Source organism: Macrotis lagotis, chromosome X (assembly GCF_037893015.1).
Source record: "Macrotis lagotis isolate mMagLag1 chromosome X, bilby.v1.9.chrom.fasta, whole genome shotgun sequence".
Taxonomy (NCBI): Eukaryota; Metazoa; Chordata; class Mammalia; order Peramelemorphia; family Peramelidae; genus Macrotis; species Macrotis lagotis.
Window position 1 is genome coordinate 585,820,541 of NC_133666.1, and position 25,173 is coordinate 585,845,713.

General features: G+C 36.9%; 1 protein-coding gene and 1 pseudogene across 3 annotated transcripts in view; both read left to right on the forward strand.

Moving 5' to 3' along the window:
• The window catches only part of TBC1D31 (TBC1 domain family member 31), a 68,132-nt gene that overhangs the window by 35,197 nt on the left and 7,762 nt on the right, over positions 1-25,173 (forward strand). For 2 of the 3 annotated variants that reach the window (XM_074201565.1, XM_074201566.1), the window contains 9 exons: positions 312-445; positions 4,978-5,111; positions 5,428-5,607; positions 6,705-6,937; positions 7,494-7,646; positions 8,707-8,842; positions 12,595-12,687; positions 17,602-17,742; positions 23,632-23,826. In XM_074201565.1, the coding sequence (XP_074057666.1) occupies positions 312-445; positions 4,978-5,111; positions 5,428-5,607; positions 6,705-6,937; positions 7,494-7,646; positions 8,707-8,842; positions 12,595-12,687; positions 17,602-17,742; positions 23,632-23,826 (1,399 nt within the window). The remainder of the gene's footprint in view (positions 1-311; positions 446-4,977; positions 5,112-5,427; positions 5,608-6,704; positions 6,938-7,493; positions 7,647-8,706; positions 8,843-12,594; positions 12,688-17,601; positions 17,743-23,631; positions 23,827-25,173) is intronic. The other variant, XM_074201567.1, reaches the window with a different exon arrangement.
• On the forward strand, positions 17,749-23,625 carry LOC141498416 (protein FAM204A pseudogene; annotated as a pseudogene).

Consider the following 25,173-nt stretch of genomic DNA (forward strand, 5'->3'; position numbering starts at 1 on the left):
ATTATTCAGATGTGGCAGGATAGATCCATATCTTCCTAATTTGTAATTTGTAACAGTTTTTTTAATTTGTTAATCTTTATGCAGAACTCAGTAGCCTTTTGGAAAAATAACAAAACCTTAATTTTTTTCTATAGAAGTGCTAGGTCATTCATATGCCTGTGAACTTTAGATTATAATCATCACATAGTAAAATACTTCCAAACTAAATTTTTTCCATTAAAAAATATCTCTACTTCAGCCAATGTCATGCATGCTTTTTTTTAAACTCCTGTAAATATTTTCTAGCCTCTTGGGCATTATTTCATTCACAGGACCATGTCTGCATTAGCTCACTGGTCTGCTATCTTTGGTGACACTCCATATCTTCCTCTGTTAGCATTTCCATTCGTAAAATTATTCCAGAACAACCAACTCGTCTGTTTTGAAGTTATTGCCACTCTCATAAGTAAGTAAAAATTTTTCAATTAAACAATATTCATTTAGTGAGGGGTGCTTAACCTGGGGTCTAAAACTTTTTTTTTGTATTTAGATAACTGTCCATCTGATTGGGTTCCTTTGTAATCCTATATATTTTAAACATTTAAAAACATGATTTTGAGAAAGGAGCCATAGGCTTTATCAGTCAGACTGCCAAAACACACAAAAAAGGGTAAAGAATCCTTGATTCAAGTGGATTTTCCTTTCAAATTTAAATGTATTTTTTTAAAAGAGCTGACATGAAATATCTTCAGTAGCTCCTTGTCTTAGCAAGCATATTTTATATTCTATTTCAAAAACCCAAAGCATCACCCAAACCCCCTTTTCTAATTTGAAAAATGGAACAAGTTAGATTTTAAAGTCTGTGCCTACTTATTTGGTTATGTAGTTTTTAGAACTTACCTAAATTTATGTCCCTTTGTTTTCTCTTATGTTTTGGAGCATATATAAAATTTAGTAGGCCTGTTGATCAATCTACCAGGCCCATTTAGCATAGACTTTAAAACTAGAAACTATTTTAAATGAATCATCCTATACATAACAAAAGAAAAATAACTGAATTGAAGATAGTTTTGTGGTTTTTTATTAATCATTAGTAATATAATAGACCTAAAGGTTATGAGAAAATAAGTGGCTTTCAAAGCTGCCTATTTTCACTTAAAATTTAGACTTCTATCTTGAGATTATTGTGTTTGGTTCCAGCCACTAGATATTAGGATACAAACATGGTGTGTTGAGGGTGGGCCACTATCCAGGATGGTTTAAAGACTTCAGACCTTGTGAGAATTATGTGAAGAATTGGGAATATATACGTTGTAGAAGAAGGGGCTTAAGGTGATGTGAAAATTAGCTTGAAACTTTTATCATTCTTCCTTTCTCTATGCTAAATTATTCCTAAATATGTTCTTTGACTTCACTGTGACTTCCATTCCCTAGTGCAACTCTACCATCCTTTCCTCTTGATTCCGGAGCTCCCTAGTCCTGATCACACCTTGCCAACCCTTAACTCTGGACTATTTTCACCATCCCCTGAATGGAGCTGGAAGAAGTCATGCAACAGTGCTCATGTATAAATTTAATTATCTACACTCACCTAAGGCCTCACTGTCGCAAGTCAGCCCTTCCACTTGTCTCTAATTGGTTCTCTGCCCCACTCACCCCAAACTTTCTCTTCTCTCCTCAAGCCCTCTCCCCATTCTTTTTATTAGAGGACCATTCACATATATCACTGAAAATAATGAGGCCATTCATGGCAGCTCCCTCTTCTTTACTCCTCTCTTGCCCCCTTTAATTCCTTTCCCACTCTCCTCTACTTTTTTTTTTAAGGTTTATGCAAGGCAAATGGGGTTAAGTGGCTTGCCCAAGGCCACACAGCTAGATCATATTTAAGTGTCTGAGACTGGATTTGAACCTAGGTACTCCTGACTCCAAGGCTTGTACTTTATCCACTACGCCACCAAGCTGCCCCTCCTCTACTTTTTCTGATGAAATTATGTCCTTTTTCCCCTGCTAAGGCCAGCTCCTCTGTTTGTGCCTTTGATCTCAACCCATTTCATCTTCTCCAGTAAATTGTTTCTATCTCTTTTGCTGTTTCTCTCTCATCTTCAGTGTCTCCCTATCTGCCTTCTTTTCTTCCCTGTTGCCCAAAAAATCCTCTTCTACCCTTAGAAAACCCTCACTTGATCCTATTTTCCCATCTAGCTATCATCCTTCTTCCCTTATCTAGATCCCTTGACAAATCCATCTATACATGTTGCTTCTACTTCTCTCCTTGCTCTTCTAAACTCTCCATAATTTGCTTTTAGATCTTATTGTCCAAAGTAAACTATTGTCTTCAAAGTTTACAAGAAACTCTTCATTGCCAAATCCAGAGACATTTTCATAATTCTCATCCATTTTAACTTACTTACATCATTTAACATTGTTGATTGCCTCCTCCTGGATATTTTCTCCTTTCTGAGTTTTCATCTCATTGTTTTTTCAACCCTTTTTCTACCTGTCTTGACTACTTGACTTTTGCCCTGGGTCCTAATTTTTTCTTAATTATGTGTAACTCTCATTTGGGGATATCATCAGACCCACTTCCTTGGCTTCAGTTATCATCTATGCAGATAACACCCATATCTTAGTTCTCTTTGAACTCTAGACTCACATCACTAACTGCCATTGGACATTTTCAATGGTATGCCCATAGTCATCTCAAAACAACATATCCAAAATAGATTTCATAATACCCTCTGCCTCCACCCATACACATACACATGCAAAGCCATCATTACTGATTACAAACTTCCCTGTTACTGTCAGGAGTACCACCATCCTTTCAGACATCCAGGTTCAAAATCTTGATGTTCTCTTCAGCTCCTCCCTCTCATTTACCCCATCTCCAGTCATTTGCCAAAGCTTGTTATTTCTTTTCCCACAATATCCCATTTTTTTCTTTCCACTTGCTTAGTTACATCCTGGTTTCTCAACTTCTCTGCTGCACTATTGCAATAACCTCCTAATGGGTCTCCCTGCCTCTCCTTTTGTTTCCCTCACCCCTCCTCCCCAATTCTCCTCCACAGTTACCAAAGTGATTTTCTTAAAGTATGCACCTAAAACCACGCCACCCTCTCTCCTCAGTAAATTCCAGCACTTTTCTCTTTTTCTTTTAAGGTTTTCTTTGCAAGACAATGAGGTTAAGTGGCTTGCCCAAGGCCACACAGCTAGGTAATTATTAAGTGTCTGAGGCCACAATTGAACTCAGGTCCTCCTGACTCCAGGACCAGTGCTGTAGCAGCCAGCCCCAGCTCTTTCTCTTACCTCTCTTGTTCAGTGCTATCTGACTCTTGGTGACTCCTTGGACCATAGCCAGCCAGGCCTTTCAATCCTCCACCATCTCTTGACATCTGTCCAAAGGTCATGTTTGTGGTTTCTATGCTGTTTTCTCTGGCTCCTTCCTCTTGTCATCTTAATACACAAATGCCCTCTACACATGCTCGCATGTGTGTGCGCTCGCGCACACACACACACAGTCACTCGCTCACTCTTGCAATACAAGTCACTCAATCTCTTGTCCCTGTGCCTTTTCACTTTCTATCCCCCTCACCTTGAATGAACTCTCTCTTCACCTTTGCCTCCTAGAATCCCTGGCTTCTTTTAACACTCCCATTCAAATGCCACTTTCTGCAAAAGGCCTTTTCCAGAATGCCTAGCTACTAGCGCTTCCTACTCTAAGATGACTTTGTATCTACTACACACATGCCTGTTTATGTCATCTCCATTAGAATGTCAGCTCCTTAAGGGCAGCAAGTATTTAATTTTCATCTTTGTATCCTCAGCATTTAGCATAGTCCCTAAATATACAGTAAGTATTAATAAAGTTGAATGTTTGGGGTTTTTTTGTTTTTTGCTATGATAGGTTGTCATGTGCTAGAGAAATTTGATTCAGCTTGTTTGGGCTGAAAGACCAGTAGTAGGACTAGTGACTGGAAATTGCAGAGAGCCAGATTTGAGCTTAATATTTGGAGATTTTTTCCATACAATTAGATTTTGTCTTCCTTGTCCAGTAGAATTGCTCATCTTTGAGAGTCTTGAATTAGGGGCTAAATAACCATTTAACTAAGGATTTTGTAGATAGTGGAATTTTTGCTTCAGAGATATAGCTTGGACAAGACAATCTCTGAGGTGCCTTCCAGCTTTGAGATGCTATCTTAATTCAGGACTAAAGAACCCTTTTATTTATTTTAGGAGTTCAATTTATTTATTTGTTTATTTATTAATGTGGTATTTTCTCCACTGATACTGTTTGCCAATTCTCTCCCTTGGTGAGTGGTTCTTGAATGGCTGTATCCAAAAAATTCATCACTTTGCTACCAGACTGGTGATGAGCCTCTGAGAACTTTGCTAAACTGGTCCTTGAAAAGTCATATATGTCTAAATCAAGTGCCTTTCTTTCAGAGTGGGATCTGATCAATGGCATAGACTTTCAGAATCCATGCCCCCCCTGCCCCCCCCTTCTCTATCAGGGGAAGGCTTATAACTAGAGTACATGTGGGACTAATAGTGCCAGCATGAGGGCACAGTTTGTATATGTTATGGCCACATTATACAAGAACTTAATTTTTTTCCTTAGCAAAAAAGGGTTGTGGTTTTTGCTTAAGGTTATGAATATCATAACTATATAATATCATTTTTGCTCTTTTCTTACTCATTGCCTTACTCATTTAGAAGTTCAGGGAATTTGTAAAATTTTTGAAGAATGAGAAGCTGTTTAGACCATTATTCCAAATGCAGAAGTCTTTATCCTCTGCTTGCTGTACACATGAATAGTAGTACTTCAAATGGACATTAGCCAACTAGGATCACCCAGTACATGAAGGGTCTGTAATTTCATTGCTGTGATAAATGATTTTGTTTAATCTGGACCTTCTTGCCACCAGGCTGCCTCCTCTCTCCACTCACAAGAAACAGAGGGTGCTACCTGAATGTGATGATTATCCATTTCTTTCTTCATAGTTAATTGGTGTCAACATTGGTTTGAATATTTTCCTAATCCTCCTATCAACATCCTCAGTATGATAGAAAATCTTTTGGCCCATCATGACAAGGAACTCCTTCAGCACTATATGAACTGTGGAGTAACTGCCCAGGTAAGATACTCTCTGCTTCTAGGAACCAAAACCACCCTTTATAGTTGACCTTTGCTTAGACTTCAGTGAAAATTGTGATTCTCTTTCATAAAACATTTTGCAAACCTTACACAGATGTCACTTCATTCCTTCCCCCCCTTCTAGGACATCAAAAATTTTATCTGATTTCAAAACTAATAAAGGGTAAAAATTAGAGAAATTCTTTTAATGACTGTTTTGAATGATGATTTTGATGTCAAACCAGGATTACTCAGCATTACCAGTACATTCATTTGGAAAGGTACCTATCAAACTAATAAGCTTTCTCTTGTTTTAGTTATATGCATGGCCCCTTCTAGAAACAGTGTTCTCAGAGGTTCTCACAAGAGAAGAATGGCTTAGAGTTTTCGACAATGTCTTTTCTAACCATCCTTCATTCCTTCTTATGATCGTTGTGGCCTACAACATCTGCTGCAAGTCACCTTTACTCAACTGTAATCACAAAGATGACTTTGAGGTACAAATCTGTGGTTTTATAAACTGAAATTCGATGTTTGTGCATCACTTTTCAACAATAGTAACAATAACATTGGGTTTTTGTAATACTCGCTTTTTTACAATTGACTATCACTTATACTATTTATCCTACTAGAAACTCACTTGATCTCTTGATACATTTAGTGTATACAGTTAAAAGTGATTGCAGCCCAACTGAGCTTAATATTCACTGTATAAGACCTTAAAATTTTAAGATACGTCAGAGAAATTACTTCAAGAAATGTCACTATTTTCACTTTTTTAATATTCCTTTTTTAATTAATTTTTTCATGTAACAAGCATTTATTTTCTTGCTCTCTTGCTTCCCCCCCTTCCAAAGAAAAAAGAACACTTGTGATAAATACCCAATAGTCAAATAAAACAAATTTCCACATAGGCCATTTCCAAAAAACATTCTGGATCCATTGCCTCTTTATCAGAAAGTGGAGAATGTACTTTCTCTTCAGTTAGGTGGAATTGTGGGTGATCATTATATTGATCAATGCTTTTCTTTTAGAATTGTTCATTTTTATAGTGTACTTATGTAAATTGTTCTCCTAGTTCTGCTTAATTCACTCTGCCTGAAGAAAAGTCTTGAAAGCAGTTTCCTAAAGTTTCAGAGGTTCTTAGACTACCTGTTTGGGCATTTTATGTCAATCAGTCACACTTATGAAATTGAAGCAAAAGATTTTTTACTAGCAAAATGTGAAAAGAATTTTGAAACCATTAAAGAACTAAGTAAATATGCATCAAAGGCAATAGGTGCTTTTATGTGAGGTGGAAAAATTATCATTGCTTCAGTTTATTCATTCTCTGTGGATACAAGAAATTTTTTTCACTGTAATATTAAAAATTGTTTTCTTCAAGCCATGTTTTTGGTTAGGAATGGTCTTTCCTTATGAAAATATAGAATTATTTTGGGACCCATGTATATATTAAGAAAAGCATTGTCTTTCCTGGAAATTTTTCCTGTTGAAAATAAACTTATTATTTGAACTTTTAAAACAACAGTGTATATTGTACTCTATGACTGTGTTCACAAGAGAACCTTATTTTTAAAACAAATTTTTCTTACAGTATTTTTTCCACCATCGTAATAACCTGGATATATCTGTTGTAATTCAAGAAGCCTATCGCCTCATGCTTTGTACCCCAGCTGATATTCATCCAGAGACCATGCTTGATGACTTTGTCCCTCTAACAAAAAGTCAATATCCAGTCTTTAATAAGTATCCCAAATTCATTGTGGACTATCAGACTCAAGAACTAGAAAGGATAAGGAATGATGAACTGGAATACTTAAAAGAGAGGTAATTGAGGGATAATAACAGTTAAACATTTAGATAGCCCTTTTTTTTAAGACTTACAAAGTTATATGTTACATCATTTGTTGTAAAGGGAAAATAATAGTAACTTGTCTTTTGTAAATTAAATATATATGAATTTAAACAAGGGTTATTCATAAGAACAAATTTAGAAATGGAGCTTTTTGTAACCCTTATAAACCCTTTTTAAACCATTCACCAGAAATCTGGGGAAGGCCATCTTATTGCAAATCTGAATATCTTTCATTTAAGAATTACATTTGGAAAGAGTTTTATTTGTTCTTGTTGCACTTTAGATTTAAAGACTGCTTGCAATGAAAAAGATTTGAAATTTTTACTTCTGAATGCAGTAAATGCTTTTCTGAAGTGTTTTTAAATTTTTATTTTACCTCTAACAGTATCCACTAAATCAAGCCTCTTATGATAAATGAGTAAATTTTTACATTCATTATAAAATTTTTAAAAAGAAAAGAGTCTTTTGGTTGATCTTGATCTTTCGATTTCTGTTTTCATAACAGTAAATGGAATTGTTTTAACTCAGGCAGGTAGTTCATGAAATGGAAGCTGAAATAATGCGGCAAAAAGATGAAGACAAAATATGGTACCAGAAGCAGGAGCTGCTGCGTGAGGCTGAGAACAAGAGGAGGGATATTCTTCTGGAAGAGGAAAAGAAGCTTGTGGAACAAAGAGATAGGTACATAATATGATGCTGCTTCTTTTTATCTATACAAGAGCAGGTTTTATTATCTTTTACTGTTTTTACTCTTGAACTCTAGTCATTTAGCTTGGAGCATTCTGGTTAAGTATTACCCATTTACAGTTATTACCATCCAGAGTTTGGACAAGTGCCAAGTAAGTGGGATATAATAAAGCCCACTTTATACCAGAACTACTTTGAATATAAAAAAAATTTTCTTTGATTATATGAAAGGCAGTGCAGTTTTTTTGGTGGCCACAGAGCCATCCATCATCATGAACATCTGTGGCTTTATTGACAAATCACCAAAGTTTCGGTTAATAGAATTCTAGATAAACCAGCTTTAGCTGGTTTATTTCATTTAAATTCTGTGTAACACCATCTTGTTAGTTTTGTTTTATAATAGCACATGTGTCTTAAAAATTTTTTCTTGACTATGTAATCCCTTCCATTATTCTATTCAAAAGTTGTCTTTTGAAAACTGCCTCATTGTACACACAAATTTGTAATTCAAAATAATCTGTTAATTCAAATTGTTGAGAGTGGGTTAATTGGAGTTGTGAAGTATGCTTTTGATTCCTATTCAGTTAGGGGTGGCTTAAGAAGTTTATTTGCAATATGAATTTTTTTAAAAAAATAACCATTGAGTTGAGCCATTGGCTTCCTTTTAATAAATACTGAAAAAAAAAAAAAGACCTAAAGCTGCTGAAGCTAGCCTGCCACAAAAATGGCATATTCTTCTTTTGAACAATAGTTAGAAATGGGTTATTTGCTTAAAATAATTAGGGTAACAGACTTAACATACTTTTGAGTATGAAAGAAATGGCCAATGGCACAATGGGCGATTTTTCTAGTCATGGTGAATTCGGGTTTGTTTTCTTATTCTGAAGCTTTCATTACCCTGTTGTAAACACAGCTGTGGTACAGTTAGAACCCATTAAACAGAAAGTAGATGAGAATAGGTGAAGGCCAGCTGTTGTTGCAAAACTAAATATTTTTCAATTTAGCACTATATTGGGAAAGTTTTATTTGTTCTTATTGCATTTTGGGTTTAAAGATTAGTTGCAGTGAAAAGAGATCTGAAATTAAAAGAAATACAGCTCCTTAGTGCTTCGAGGAAGCGTTTTCTGCAGAATCAGCTGGACCAACGTGAAATGGAACTGAGAAGACTAGATGATGAAATTGAAAGAAAGGTTTGTTATTCTTATTTTCCTGAGCAATTGTGATGTGAATCAGATGATTGACATATTCTGTCAAGATTGTTGAAGTAAGAGAATAATTCCTTTTTTAAAATTATACATGGAAAATGTCCATCTCTACTAGGATACCTTCTACAGCCAACAGTAACCCTTATTTTCTGACTTCTTTTATCCTGACCTTTGATTTTTTTTTTGGCATTTCTAAGGTAATTACACTTCAATATCATTCATCTTAACACATATAAATAATAAAATAATTAGATTGATTATTCAAATTATTTTGTGAGTTTTAAAACTACTTTATTTCCCATTTCTTTGAAGTGTGGAATATTATGTCTCCTCTCTAATATTAATAACCTGAAGATTGAGAATTTAGGTCTATTTTTTTCTCAACCACAGATTGCTATTAGAGAGTTTATTTCTTTTCTTTCTGAAAATATTTTCATTTCCTATTTTGAGGAACATGTTGTACTTACCAACAGATTTCCAAATAGCCCTCTCATAGGAAACATTCAGCTATCCGGCTATAAACTACATAGAAAAGTAGTATCTTGTACTCTGTCCTTAAGGATATGGAGGATATAAAGCAATTCCACACTTTTGTTTTTTAGTTTTTTGGCAAGGCAAATGGGGTTAAGTGGCTTGCCCAAGGCCACACAGCTAGGTAATTATTAAGTGTCTGAGGCCGGATTTGAACTCAGGTACTCCTGACCCCAGGGCCAGTGCTCGATCCACTGCACTACCTAGCTGCCCCCATATAAAGCAATTCCAAAGGTACTAGTTGCATGGAATGTCCTCTCTTGCCTCTTCATTGTGCTTATATGGAGAACAATTAGAGGGATTAAATTCTTGATCTAATTTCAGAAATCTAGTGTGTGAACTAGTTCACCTGACCTCTCTCTTAATATCTCCCATCATCAAATGTTTTGTCGGGCACCTTGAATTTATAAACTGTCTATAAACCTTGTAAAACTTATAAAATGTAGACAATTAATTTCAATGAGTCCAATGAACTTATACTTCCTCCCCCAAGCCCTTCCATCTCCCTAGCATTCCTCTTACTGTTCTTACTCCTGCACCCCCACCCCCCAGTCTGTGGCCCAGCCTTGTCAGCTTCACCTTTAGACCGGCTCCAGTATCTTTCCCTTTCTCTTCTCAGAGGCTCCCACCACCTGGGTGGAGGCCCTCATCAGCTGCACCTGGATTAATGAACTAGTATGCTGGAAGGGCTTACCCTCTCTTACTCTCCATGCTCCGGAGATTCAGCTCTCAGATTGACCTTCCTCTTACAGGGACACTGGCTATGTTGCTGTTCCTCCTACAAGGCTCTCCCTCTCCTCATTTGGGATGGTTTGATTGGCTTTCCCATTTGCCTGGAACTCTCCTTCCTAATCTCTGCCATGCCTCTTCCCTGGCTTCCTTCTACAAGAAACCTGTCTTGATTCTCCTTAATGCTCTTGTTTGACCTCTGTGATCATCTGCATTTTTATCTTATATATCCCTTGTTGTACCTGATAATTTGTATATGTTCTCCCCATTACACTGTGAGTTCTTTGCCTTTCTTTGGATCCTCTGTGTTTATCACAGTGCCTGGCCCAATACAGACCCTTATTATTAGACTTGTTGGCTGACTGATAGGGAGGCTAGTGAGTACCCTCAAAAGTTGTAGGGCAGTTTTTAGCCTCAATTACTTCAGAATTACAAATGTTAGATGCTTACCAAACAAGTTTGAAAGAGTTACTATTTTAAATTTTAAAATATTAAAATTTTGAAATACTAAATATTGATGTTATTAAATTCAACATAATCACCATCTTTTTTATACATCACTCTAATCTGTTTTCAAACCTTATAAAAACTTATCATTTGCTGTGCCTCGACTGAAAAGATTGCATTTAAAAATCTTAGCTTTGGGGGCGGCTAGGTGGCACAGTGGATAAAGCACGAGCCCTGGAGTCAGGAGGACCTGGGTTCAAATCCGTTCTCAGACACTTAATAATGACCTAGCTGTGTGGCCTTGAGCAAGCCACTTAACCCCGTTTGCCTTGCAAAAAAAAACCTAAAAAAAAATCTTAGCTTTAACATCATTCCAAGAATAAGGTTTTGATACCCTACAGTATAGTACAGTTTGGATGTGATCCCACAAGAAAGAAGCTAGTAGACAGAGATCAGGTGACCATGGTGGCCATCCTGTACTGATCCAGTGGTCTCAAAAACTGCTGCACACACAATGAATAACAACTTGGGTACCCTGTCTTATTAAAATAAAACTTTATCTAAACAAAAATTAAATAATCAAACTTTCAAATGTTGGTAAGTGTGTAGCACTTCTGAAGTTATTAAAGCTTAAAACTATACTCAGACTTCTGAGATACCTTGTACAGGAGAAAACTGACATCTCTAGAAACATGAGCAATGCTGAGACCTTTGGGTTAGTTTGATAGACACACCATAAAATATTGGTGAAATGATCATGATTGAGTACAAGAATTCAGATTTGGAATTAATGGTGCCTAACACTAGGATGTATTGAGTTTCAAAGTTTCCATAGATAAGACCATTAAGTAAATGTTACATTTAATCATTAAGATTAGACAACTTAGGTCATAGCAGCTGGGCTTTTAAGTTGTTCCACTTGTCCCACTTATAATGATGGTTAGAAATGGTAGGAAGTACTGTCTGTTCTCATGAATCTCAGAGATAAACATATGGTAGTTGTGATTTTTCTTAATTTACGAGACCACTTTATTTTTTATTTATTTTTTTATTTATGTTTTTGTAGGGTAAGTCACAGTGACTTGCCCACACACAGCTAGGTATTAATCATTTTCTGAGGTCAGATTTGAACTCAGGTCCTCCTAACTCCAAGGCTGATATACCTAGCTGCCCCTGACAGCTTATTTTTAATAGTATTTTATTTTTCCCCAATTACATGTCAAGAAAAATGATAGTATTCACTTTTACAACATTTTGAATTCCAACTTTTTCTCTCTCTCTTTCCTTCCCTTCTTCCCTCCCTTCTGAAAATGGTAGGCAGTTTAATATATGTGCTATCATGTAAAACATATTTCCATATTAGTCTCCATATTAGTTGTAAAAGAAGAAACAGATCAAAGGGGGGGAAACCATGAGTAAGAATAAAGTGAAAAAATAAACTACAATCTGCATTCAGAGTTCATCAGTTCCTCATCTGGATATGGATAGCATTTCCCTTTGAGACCTTTATACTTGTCTTGGATCATTGTGTTGCTGAGAAAAGTTGAGTTATTCATAGTGGATCATCACAGTGTTGCTGATACTGTGTATATTTTACTGGTTCTGCTCATTTCACTTTGCAGTAGTTTGTACATGTCTTTACAGGGTTTCTGAAATCTGTGTGTTCACTTTTTTTTTCATTTTGCTCAGTGGCATTCCATCACAATCATATACCTCATCTTGTTCAGCCATTCCCCAATTGATGAGTATCCCTTCAATTTCCAATATTTTGCCACCATGGAAAAGGACTGTTAAAAATATTTTTTACACATACAGGTTCTTTTCTCTTTTTTATGATCTGAAACAACTTTAAATGGAAGGTTATTCACAATGAAATCTAGGAGTAATATTTTTGTTGTCTCCCTCAGACATCTATTTACCATTTTTGCACCCACTTTTATAGTATATTTATCAAATTTTTAAGAATATGTAGCCCTAAGATGAAAGTATTTTGCAAATTTGTTATTTAATACTGTGTTGTTCTGCTGTAGGTATCTTTGAGAGGTGAAGAAGTTGCTACTTCAGCTAAAGAAGTAGGATTACGAAGGTTGGAAATTGAAACCCAAAGACAACTCTTGGAACAGGTATAAATCATCTCTTGCAAAGATGATAGAAATCTAATTATGAGAAATAATTAGTTTAAAATCAGTTCACTATTGATTGCAACATATTATCTCCACACTGATCTTGATTTAGATTTTTAATTCTTATTGGGGTTCTGCAGTGATATACTTACATTTTTAATCCATTGATTTGGAATTCATGGAATTAATTCAAGTTTACCTTTATGCTGTCTATGAAAGAAGAGTATGTTATAAGAAAATCAACAGTATGATTATTGAAAGAATTCATTTTTTAAAGTAGTTTAACACATGAATTTCATACAAATGAAGCTGACAAAATAGGCTATTTATTGATCATTAATATAATAAAAACTAATTTATATTAATGGAGGGAAAGTAAGGATAGTCTGATGAATATTATTGGTTTTATTTTTGTTTTGTTGTATTTTCATTGCAAATTTTTTTATCATAAATTTAATGAATACTAGAAAAAGGGAACATTTGCATATAATAAGTAGCACAGAAAAAATGATTATCTGTGAAATCATGAATTTCCATCACATGCAGTTTTATTCTTTTTTTAAAGTATATTATAGGGGCAGCTAGGTGGCACAGTGGATAGAGCACCAGTCCTGGAGTCTGGAGGACCTGAGTTCAAATGCGGCCTCAGACACTTAATAATTATTTAGCTGTGTGGCCTTGGGCAAGCCACTTAACCCCATTTGCCTTGCAAAAAAACCTAAAAAAAAAAAGTATATTATAAATATAAAAGTATATTATAAATTCAACATGATATTTTCAAAACTGTCTGTCTTTGTTCTCTGAATTCATTTCGTTTTCTTCTGTTCATTTTTTTTGCAAGGGAATGGGGTTAAATAACTTGCCCAAGGCCACGCAGCTAAGTAAATATTAAGCATCTGGGGCTGGATTTGAAATCCAGTCCTCCTAACTCCAGGGTCAGTGCTTTATCTCCACTTCACTACTAGCTACCCCCCTCTTCTGTCCATTTTTAAAGATATTTGTCATCCCTTTATATATAATCCTCTTTTGTTTTTTTACAGTAGCATTAACACTAGTTCCCTCTGCCTTCTCCCAAATAATAGGGATTATTCATATACCAAATAAGCATAATCAAGCAAAATATATATTGCATTCTTCATGTCCAAAAATGTTTTTGTGTCATTCCATCTCCTCTTTGACAAGAGTTAAGTAGCATGCTTTTATAAATTCTATTGTTTTCTTTGTCTTCAAAGGTCTAAATAGCTTTACCTGAATTTTTGCTTTTTAAAAAAACCATTTTTGCTTCTAAATATTTCAAGACAAAAATGAGTCTTCTGTCTGAGGACCAAATCTAGCTATGTACTGAATCTTATCCCCAGTAAATTGACAGTGAGATAATGAATTTATTTTGTTCATAACTACCCACAAAACAAAGAAAAATAAAAACTGACTTTTGTTTCTGTGTGACCTCTTTCTACTTCCACACAGATGGTGGTAAAATGGTGGAAAGGGTACAAAAGCTCATAAAGTTTTTAGTGGTCTGTAAATACTGTTGAACTGTTGGTATTCAGGTGTAAGAGCTTTGCCCTATGATCAACAAATTGTCATAATTGTTAGAAGAACTGAATGATAATAAATGATTTTTTTTCTTGAGGTAAATTCTAAAGAGAAAAGGAAATTGCAGCTAAATAGAAAGATGTTTCCAGAAAATTAGGTAGAGCTGTTTTGGGCCTATTATTTCATGAGACACTTAGTGTTTTCATCTTGTATAAACAAAAAAGCCTCCATGAAGATAGCTGCAGTTTAAATATGCCAGCCTCTGTCACAAAGGATAAAGGGTTCAAGAAATTCTGAAAAGTACTTGAGATCTTTCAAATCAATTTAACATAGACTTTGATACTCAATGGCTATATTGAGAGTGGACATAGGGGAGGATGCTGAAAAGCGTGTAGAAATTATAACTCAGGAATGAAAAAGGAAAGAGGTCAAAGGCTTCATTCAGATTGATGATTCGGAAGCTTCCCAGCTGCATATCCCAAATATTTTTTTTTCCTAAAGAATATGAGAAGGTCCTGGAACCAGCAAAACACCAAAGAATAAAACATTGCTGCCTTAACTGTCCATGTAGTCTTACTATGAACAGGGAGAGGCAAAATCAGGGTACAGCAAGAGTAAGGGGAGAAGATAACCATGCATTTTGTTACAACAGCTTCAGTCCTCACTGAAGGGTCATTGATGCTGAGAAAATGGGAAATGAAAAACAAGACAAAGACATTGACCTTGGTTGTCACTGTTTGCTGCAAAAACGTAACCATCATGAAACAGTTATGACTAAGGTTAAAAAAAAAAGCTCTCAGAGCTGCCAAGTGTTCTCTGAGCCAGTTAGAGACAGACGGTACTCTGAGTTTCGTTTTCCTCTGCATCCAAAAAACACTGGAAGGAAGATGGCAAGAACATTATGATCAGAATTCTGCAGAAATCTTGGCATGAGAGTGAGGGTCTCATGCAGTCCCTGCACATGGTGAGCCCTCAGTGCTCACTGGATTGAATTGAACTGAGCCACGTCATCCCAAAAAAATGCCAAGGTTAAACTGGCAGAGAAAATGGAAAAAGTATGTTAACATTTCCACAATCTGTTTTGTTTTGTTTTTTTTGCAAGGCATTGGGGTTTAAGTGGCTTGCCCATGGCCACACAGCTAGGTAATTATTAAGTGTCTGAGAGTGGATTTGAACCCAGGTACTCCTGACTTCAGGGCCGGTGCTTTATCCACTGTGCCACCTAGCCACCCCAGTCAGTCTGTTTTACTTAGGACATTTGGACCTTGTACCTCAATCCCTGAAGGTGCTGAAGAGACCAGGCCAGACTCGGGACACTTGGAGAAGATTGTCCTGGAAACAGTCAGATCTTGAAAAAATCGAGGAATAGCTGTCTAAACCAGCTCAGGGGTGGGGTGGGGGAGAGAAACCAAAAGACTGGAAAGGTCTGATTTTAAGAACCAGAAAAGGCACCTAAAAAACATCTCCTTGTTCACTGAGGTGCTTGTGTTCTTATTTTTATAAAATCTCAGAGAACAATTCAGGTGTATTAAAGGTATTCTGAGAGTCCAGAAAGAAAGAGCCAAGTGGTCAACAAGCATCTCTGAGATACCTCCTGTGTGCTGGGGTCTGTTCCAGGAATTAGCCCTGGCTCTGGGAGCAGAGAGGAGCAGTGCAGGGGGATTGTACAGAGGACAGTTGTAGGAGGGGTTCAGAGTCAGCAGTGCAGCCAGGAGAGAAATGAAGCATTGTTGGCCTGGGCACCGCCTCCTGGATTTGTGGAGAGAATCAGCCCCCCAGAAGGCAGAGGCTTACAAGGTGTGAGGAGTCAAGGGGAAGCACTTTTCCTGGCATGTAGACAGTCTTAGAGGGTTGGCTCAGTAGGGCAACCTGCATCATTTTCTGCCGCAGACCACAATTGCATAGACATTGTTGACTAAAAGAGTGAAGAATAGACGTTCCCTAGGACTTTATTATTCTGTTGATTACAAAGCTACATTTTTACTTGGAGCTCCTCTAACAAGGAGCTTCTTGTATATATGTTCATACAAAGTTCATACAAGTTCATACAAAATTACTTGGGAAACATCACAGAAATAACTGTTCAGTGGCTTTCCAATCATCAACTTCAAATGAGGCATAAGACGGAGGTGTATGCTCAGTAAAAGTGAGGAAGGAAGGACATCCTAGACAAGGGTTCAAATGGTGGAGAGGAAGTATTCCCTATCAGGGTTGCAATTCTGCGATTATCCTTGTCACAGATACTACTGTGCTCATTGCATCATCTCAGAAGGAGGCCTGCCTGTTGAGAGTGATCATTAATATTCAAGAAGTTGCATTAACAGTTATTTAATCAAGAAAAACTAAATGAATGAAAAGTTGCTTTCATCTGTATGAATGAAGTGACTTTGATATTCAGTTACATGACTTTTCCATTGAATAATAGTCCATGAACATTAAGCACTTATTGTATGAGAGGTACTATGTAGTGTGTCATTACATTTATCCTGTACAGGGACTCTGGATGGGTAGGAGTAAGGAATCACAGGTCCTGCATTGCATTTGGGAAATTGTGCAGGACTTTCAACAACCCTGGTCCATTCACAAGCCCCTGGAGCACCTGGACCACAGGAGGCAGCTAATAGATGTTTATAGACAAATTGACCTTCATATTCCAGGCTTTAATCTAAGCACATATATTCCCTAGACATAAAATTCATCTTAACACATTCTTCCTGTAATGTAATACATTTGCCCGACTTGGAATACCACAGACTCCAAAGTCATTGTTATTGTAGGTGACCCAAAAGGCAATGGAAAGGTACATCGAAGCATTTTTCTAGCTTACCCCCCAAGAAGTGGCAAAACTTCCAGTGCAGAGAACCACTTGAACTATATTAAAATGTAATTGGGAAATATTTAGCAAAATTTTTTAAATTGTAGTACAATGTTGAATATGTTAATTTGAGGTTTTTTAAATTCATTATAAGGCCAGCAGGAATCCAGTTTGAGTTTGGTACCACTGAGACCTTGTCAGCAATCAGATTAGATAAGGAGGTGGGTAAATCTTGTAGCTATTTCAAGGGACAACACATGGATTAACCCTGGTATTCTCCAACGGAAAAAGATTTAGGGGAAGTCTCTTGTCACATTGGGTAGAATCTCAGTAGAGAATCTTTGAGAGAACATGAGCAAGAATTGCATAGGATGAGAAACCAAGGGTAACATGTGACATCCCAGATGGAAAGAACTAGCCACATCACTCAGCCCAAAGATCCACCTAAGGGTCATATTTTTAATTCTTCGGAGTATGTTAAAAATCTTATCACTACTATAAAAGTCATGTATGCGAATTTATTACCAAATAAATTTTTGAAAGATTGATTATTCTCTTTGCAGCAACTTGCTAAAAATGAGAACATTTCTACACAAGAAATGAAAGAAGATCTCAATAACTACAGAAGAAAGGTTGACTTGGAAGAGCAAAGGTTTCATAAAGCTGTAGAAAAGGATGAGTGTCACAGACTGAAAACACACAAGGTAATAATGTGCAGTAACTGGTGTGAGTTGATGTGCTGGGTGCTGGACTTAAAAAGATAGAAAACAGAAGCAGGCCTTGCCATAGATAAAGTGATCTGTGAGGAAGGCAGGATGAAAAGCTTCATGTTGAAAGTGACACCTGAGCAAGATGGTAAGGAGGGAGGGTATTACAGGCCCGGCTAATGCAAATCACAGAGAGGGTTGATGAACTGTCTTCTCATTTTCCCCACAATCTTAAGATTGAATGAATGGGTAAATTATCATTTATTAAGTGCTTACTAAGGCAGCCATATGGTACAGAGTGCTGGGCTTGGAGTAAGGAAGACCTGAGTTCAAATCTGGCCTCAGACATCTAGTAGCTGAGTGACTCAGGGAAAGTCACTTTACCCCATTTGTCTCAGTTTCCTTAGCAGTAAAATGATCAGGACAAGGAAATGGCAAATCACTCCAGAATCTTTGCCAAAAAAGCCTCAAAATGAGATCACAGAGAATTTCTGAAACAATTCAATGACATCAATCATGTGCCAGGAGTTACAGTCAATATCAGACCTAGCAACATCCAAGTGAGACAGTCTTTGCTTCAAGGGGTTTATGCCCTTGTGGAGGGGACCAGGGGCTGGGCAAGAGAGCCTTTGTCCGGTCAGTCACAGGTCTGAGGAGTCTATCCAGGGATCAGTTGAAGTGCCTTTTCCAGAAGCAGTAGTTATATTGATGTGATTACTATGCCCAGGCTAAGAGGGAAAAAGTGGAGGGAGGAGCACATGTGCAATGGGAAAGCCAATGATGAGATGGCGGCATCCAGCCCTGGCTGTGGACAGTCCTGACCCCTTGGTAGGCCTGCCCAGGTAGCCAGCAGTCATGAGTCCCCTCCTCTTCTGATAGAGTTGTTTGTCATTTCTTCAAGATACAGTAAACATTGTTTAAGCATTTTCTGGGCCAGACTCTGTGCTGAGCACTGAGACTACCAGTAGGAAAAAGAAGAAAGCTGGTCTGGTGGGGCAGGTAGGACCCAATGCTGGGGTGGAATGGCCTGAGCACCAGGGGGGTCCTGAGGACTTCAGTGGAGGGTGACATGGAGACCAAGCAGAGCCACTGGGGACAATGAAGAGATGGCCCTTCAGATCCATTTCCAACTGCTAGAAGGGGGAAAAGGGACAGTCACAGAATTTCAGAATAAGAATGGACTTCGTTCATCATCTTGAGCAACCTAGACTTGAACAAGATTCCCTATTATGACATAGCTCACAAACAGTCATCTATCCCTTGCTTAAAGACCTCATCTGGTAGAGAATCACTCCCTCTGGAGGAAGCTAAAGGCCCTTTCCACTTGACCTCGCTCTGGCTGTAAAGAAGGTTTCCCTTGGGTTAACCCTCAGTTTGTCTCTTTGCAGATACTCGTTTTGTTCTCTAAAACCAAATATAACAAATCCAATACCTTTATCCTTTGGATCTGTGAAGACAACTGTCATATGCTCCTCCTCCAAAATATTCTCTTCTTTTCCTTCTCCTGTTCACCTTCTTTTGAAGGTCATCATTGCTCTTCCTAAAACAACCTCTGAAGAACCACACAAAATCCTAACAGTTGTTTTGAACAGGAGAGCACATGGCCCAACCCTCACCTCCCTAGAGCAGTGTCTGTTTTCTTATTTAGCCTAAGATCCTAACAGTGTTCTTAACATCTTTCAAGACATCAGGTGGTCCAGTGGATAAAGTGCTCAGCCTGGGGTCTGAAAGACTTGAGTTAAAATCCAACCTCAGATGCTTAATACTATGAGACCCTGAGCAAGTCACTTAACCTCTACCTGCCTCGGTCTTCTCAAGCATAAAATGAGAATGATAATAAGTTCTGTTATTAGCACTTACCTCCCAGGGCTGATGGAGGAGCAAAGGAGATAGTAATATTTGTAAAGTGCTTTGCAAACTTTAAAGCTATTGTTAGTTGCCATATCACGTGCTTTTGACTTAGTGACTCCTGGTTCACTAAAGCTTCTAGGTCTCTTAGACAGTCTGCTCACGAGGCATCTCTCCCTCTTCTTAAACTCTTTAAGAACCTGATTTGGAGAAGAAACACATAAGCATCACCATCCTGCCCAAGGGGTCCATGACACAAAGATAGGTCAAGAACCTGGGCATTCATTTACTCTTGTTTTTAAAAAAAAAATGTAGTCCCAGTTACATGTAAACAAAAAATCTTTAAATTTTGAGTTCCGCATTCTCTCCCTTTCCCCTGAGAAGGCATTTGTTATAAATTATAATTGTGCAGTAATGCAAATTCCATATTAACTATGTTGCAAAAGAACACAGGTCAAAAATAAAAGAGTAATAAAGTAACTATGCTTCCACCTGCATTCAGATTCCATCAATTTTTCTTTGGAGTTGAATAGTATTTTTTTATCTTGGAATATCTTTGGAATTGGCTTGGATCTTTGTATTGCTCAGAAAAGCTAAGTCATTCATAGTTGTCATCTTTACAATATCGCTGTTCCTACCTGCAGTGTTCCACTGGTTCTGCTCATTTCACTCTGCTTCATTTTATGAAAGTTATCCCAAGTTTTTCTGAAACCCTCTTGGTTGTCCTTTCTTTATAGCACTGAGGTATTCCATCACTATCATATCCCACAGTCTATTGAGTCATTCCCAAATTGCTCCCTAATTTCCCATTATTTGCCACCACAAAAAGAATCCTTGTTAAATTTTTATCCTATTTGGCCCCATGTTATATCTTGTCATGATCATTTTGAATGCAGACTCCCCTCCTACAAACTTGATCTGTATCCTCTATGCCTTTATCCCACAAAATAGAAATATATTTAACAGCACAGAACTAAAGACAAATACTGGGATATTTTTCTAAACTGTTCTTTGGGTAAACTGTTGAACCACTTCAGAATCCATCTATGTATACTGTTGTCTGACCCATATCTTTCTTTTCTTTTTCAAAAACTATTTATTTGTAGAGATAATTTTCAACATTAATTTTTGTAAAGATCTCTTCCTCTCTCCCTTCCCTGCCCTTACCCTAGATAGCAAGTAATCTGATATGGGTTATACATGTACAATTGTCTTTTCATATGAATAAGAAACTGAGGTCTTAAAATGGCTGCCGGATCACCAGAGCTGGTCAAAAAAGATGTGGAGAGGATTGTTACCCCCTGGAATGAATGAAAGTGATACTGAGTTGAGTTCTGAGGATGAGACCACATTGAAAATATCAGAACTTAGTTCAAAGGAAGATAAGGGAGATGGTGTGACTGAAAAAGTTGGCTTTTCTAATTTCCATACTGATGGGCCTAAAAATGGGGCAGAGACAAATGCAGAGGCAAAAAATGCTGATGAAGAATATCCATCTGGAGTTCCTCAAAATATGTGGAATAAGTTTTAAGAGTTACATAAAAAGCATTCTGAACTGAAAACTTCACTTAGCTGTTTCTTCAAGAAAGAGGAATAAAAGAAAACATCCCTGAAAAGGTAAATTGAAGAATAAAGAAGAGTCTGACAGTCAACAATCTTCAAATGAAGCCCAATGGAAGGAACTTACTCAATATTTTGGAATAAATGATAAATTTGTACCCCTTATAAGTAATAGAGCTCTTCTGAAGTCAGGCCTTTGAAGTGAGCATTGACAAAGCTGTCACTGAAGGGGATATTGAAAAGGCAGAAGAACTCAGTAATAGCTTAGCTATTCGGGAGCTTGGGGTAAAAACTGCCAAAGCTGTTGCTTGCTGCAACTTTGTAAAAGCTAAAAAAGATGATGAAACTTAACAGGAGGCTTGAAAAAAGAAACTTACATGGGGGTTGGGGGTTTGAAGTAAAGAAGAGGTGGGAATATATGTGTGTGTGTGTGTGTGTGTGTGTGTGTGTGTGTGTGTGTGTGTGTATGTATATATATAGGTTCACATTGAAACTCCTCTGTATATAAAAACCAGTATTTTTTTTTTTATTTAAAAAAAGAAATTCTTATTGAGATGCTTTGCTAAGATCCAGGTAATCTGAATTTTCAGCATTTCATCGATCTCTCTGTGTGGGGTAACCTTATTTAAAAGGCATTGGGATTCATCTGGCACAGAGAGATGAGATAAGGCAGGCTCTCAATGATCTCTTATTCTCTAGATGTTCATTCATCAACTCTTAAATGAATATGTTCTAGAATTTTGCCATGTGTCAAAGCCAAGTACTTGGGCCTATAGTGTACAGATCCCAACCTCTTTCCTTTTTCTGAAAACCAGAACACTATTTTCCTTTCTTTAATCCTCTGTCATTCTTTACACTCTCTCAGGGATCTCCAACAGTGGCTGGGCAGTCACATCTGACAGTTGTCTTAGTACCTGACTGTGTAGCCCATCCGGGTCTACATCTGGGACACGGGTTTTATAATGCAAACTCTCTAAAGTATAAAGGAAACCAAACTTTCTTTGCTGGTATTTATCTTTTTTATACCTCTGTGCTATAGTTAACACATTCAGAACCAAGTTTAGAAATGTACTTTGGAAAGACTGATTGTGCTATTTCATTGCCTAATAAAGAAGCCAACCACATCTTTCTAGTATTATTTCAATTAACAAAACCATTTGCTCTATTTAAATGCCTTTAATTTAAAACATTTTTAATTTGGAAAGTCTCATTTTTATTTTTAAGTAAGAAACTATCTAGAAATGGACAAGATCTTTAGATCAGATGGCTCTGTGTTATATATATGGTTTGTAGTATATCTCTGGTTAGCATGGTCTTTAATATTCAGACAATATCCTTTGAAATATATAGGGGAAGTCATTAAGTAGATTATTTTTTTTATTTTTCATAGATATACCTTTGAGGTATACATGACTTATAAATTCAAACATAAAATAAGATTATTTACATGTGTGCATGTGTGTTTTCTGAAATAACAAAATTGTAAAGAAATGATGAGCAGCTTAATTTTAGAAAAACATGGAAAGACATGAAATAATGAAGAGTAAACTAAGCAAGATGAAGAGAAAATCATATATAGTAACAGCATTATTGTTTAAAGAATAACTGAGTCACCAAGTTATTCTAAGTATTATAAATACTCAGGTCAACTACAGAAAAACCTTTTGTATGTTATATGATGTTATAGGTGTTATTTATGTCCAGAGATAGATAGAAATAGATAGAAATAAGTATAGTATATATAGTATGAGTGATATATGTATGTGCATGTGTGTTTTGTACATATATACATACAAACATATATACACAAATTCATATATAATTATATATACATATAAAATAAATACTATATATGTGTGGTATGATACATATACATCTGTACGTTTGTGTATGTGTGTCTGTATCCATGTCAAATGGTGACCTTCCCTAGTGCAGGGAGACAGAGGAACTGAAAATGTAAAATAAATTTTTTTTTAAGAAATTATAAAATTGATGACAACTTTATAATTGTTTCTGAAATAACTTTGTGACTAATTACAAGTAACCATGAGTTGGCTTTTTCAACTGTGAAAATGGTAATAATTACTATTATTTATCTTGGTTGATATGAGGAACATCACACTTTGTAAACCTTAAAACACGACATAAGGGGCAGCTAGATAGCTCAGTAGATAGAACACCTGCCCTGGAGTCAGGAGGATCTAAGTTCAAATCCAGCCTCAGACACTGAATAATTACTTAACTGTGTAACCTTGGGCAAGTCACCCCACTGCCTCGCAAAAACAAAAAAAACAACATAATAACTTTTATATAATGCCTTAAATTCTATTAAACACTTCACATAATTCTCTTTGTATATTGATGTAAGTTATTTATAAAATATCTTGAAAATAGCCTAACTTGGTTGTGGCCTCCTCTCACGTTAAGGAATTCTGCTTAGTTCAAAACATTGACTGTTTCTGTAATTCTTTGTTTTAGTTGATTGAAGAAACTTTGGCAAATGCTGAACAGGCTTGCATTGATACTGACTGGAAAATCCAGGTTTTACTTAAACGAAAATTTGATGAGGCAGAACGCAAAGAACATTATGAGGAGACAGCCAGACTTCTTCGGAATAACAGAGCTAGAGAATTAGATGTATTAAATGCATTGAAGGGTTTGGGAATAAAAAAGGTGAGGACTTGATTTGTTGGATATTGTCAATTGAAATGGTGCTTAAGAATTCTGTGGTCTTCCTTGTTTATTTTGTTTTTCTCATTAGCTTTAGAATATCCAGGCTCCCTGGTGACCTCATGGTCATATAAAAGACCATGGGACTCACCTGTGATTTTGGGAATGAAACGAGTAGAGGCCCATTGAAACAATGGGCAGGAATCACCCTGGCTTACATCCCACCTGGCACTGCCTCCCTCTCTAAGCTGTTGGTAGAACACATTGCTTGTGAGCTCCCTTTCAGCTCTGTGATGTCAGAGAAACACAGGGTCTTCACATCAGCAGGGACCTCAGTGGCCATAGTCCAACCCAGACCCCAACAGTTCTCTACTGTAGGATGACTTAACAGGGGGTTGTGCAACCTTTGCTTAAGGGATCTGCACAACCATCTGTGGTAACCCATTCCCCTTCTGAATAAGCTGTCATTAATAAGAAACTTCCCTGACAACAAAGCTAAATTTCCACCCACTGTCCCTTCTTCTGCCCCTTAGAATTAGATGAAATACGTCTCATCCCTTTTTCAGATGGCAGCCCATTGAGTCTTTTGCCAACTAAACATCCTCATTTTCTTTGATCACTTCTCAGTTGACCTGGACTAAAGGCTCTTTGTTGTCCTGGCTGACTTCTCCATACTTTTCTAAACTGTTGTACCCAGGCAATCAGAAAGCCTTTATTAAAGCCTGGTTTGGTGAAAAGCCAACTGGAGTTTGAAATCTGACATCATGGATTTGAACGTGTTTTGACATTGAACAGATCATCTTACCTCTCCAGGCTTAAGGTTCTTCATTTGTAATGTGAAGTCTTTAGAAGAGATAGGTCTTTTCCAGATTAAAATTCTATGGTTCTGTGATCCTTAGTAAATAAAAATAAGTATAATTTTAATTTGGGCTGGAGGTCAGGAATGAAGCTCCTATAGAAGTGGAGGCGGGGAGATCAGAAAAAAAACTGACCAAGTCCTGCCAGTTCTTAATCTGCAATGTCTTATTTATCCTTTTCTCTACAGTTTTTTCAGCTTGGTCCACTTGTCTAGGTGATTTTTAAAAGAATACTCTTGCCTCCAATTTATAATGACATTTCACAGTTCTTTGCTGCTTTTGAAGCAGTGCTTTAGTGTTTCACAATAGAAGCAGTTGGTAGTTCATATAAGAGGTGATTCTTGAGGCAAGGAAGGAGTGCATTCTAAACAGCTGTGCAGTTTTGTTGTTCAATTGCTTTTCAGTAGTGTCCAACTCTTGATGACATTTTGGGGAGATTTTCTTAACAAAGGTACTAAAGCTAATTGCCTTTTCTTTCTCTAGCTAATTTTAC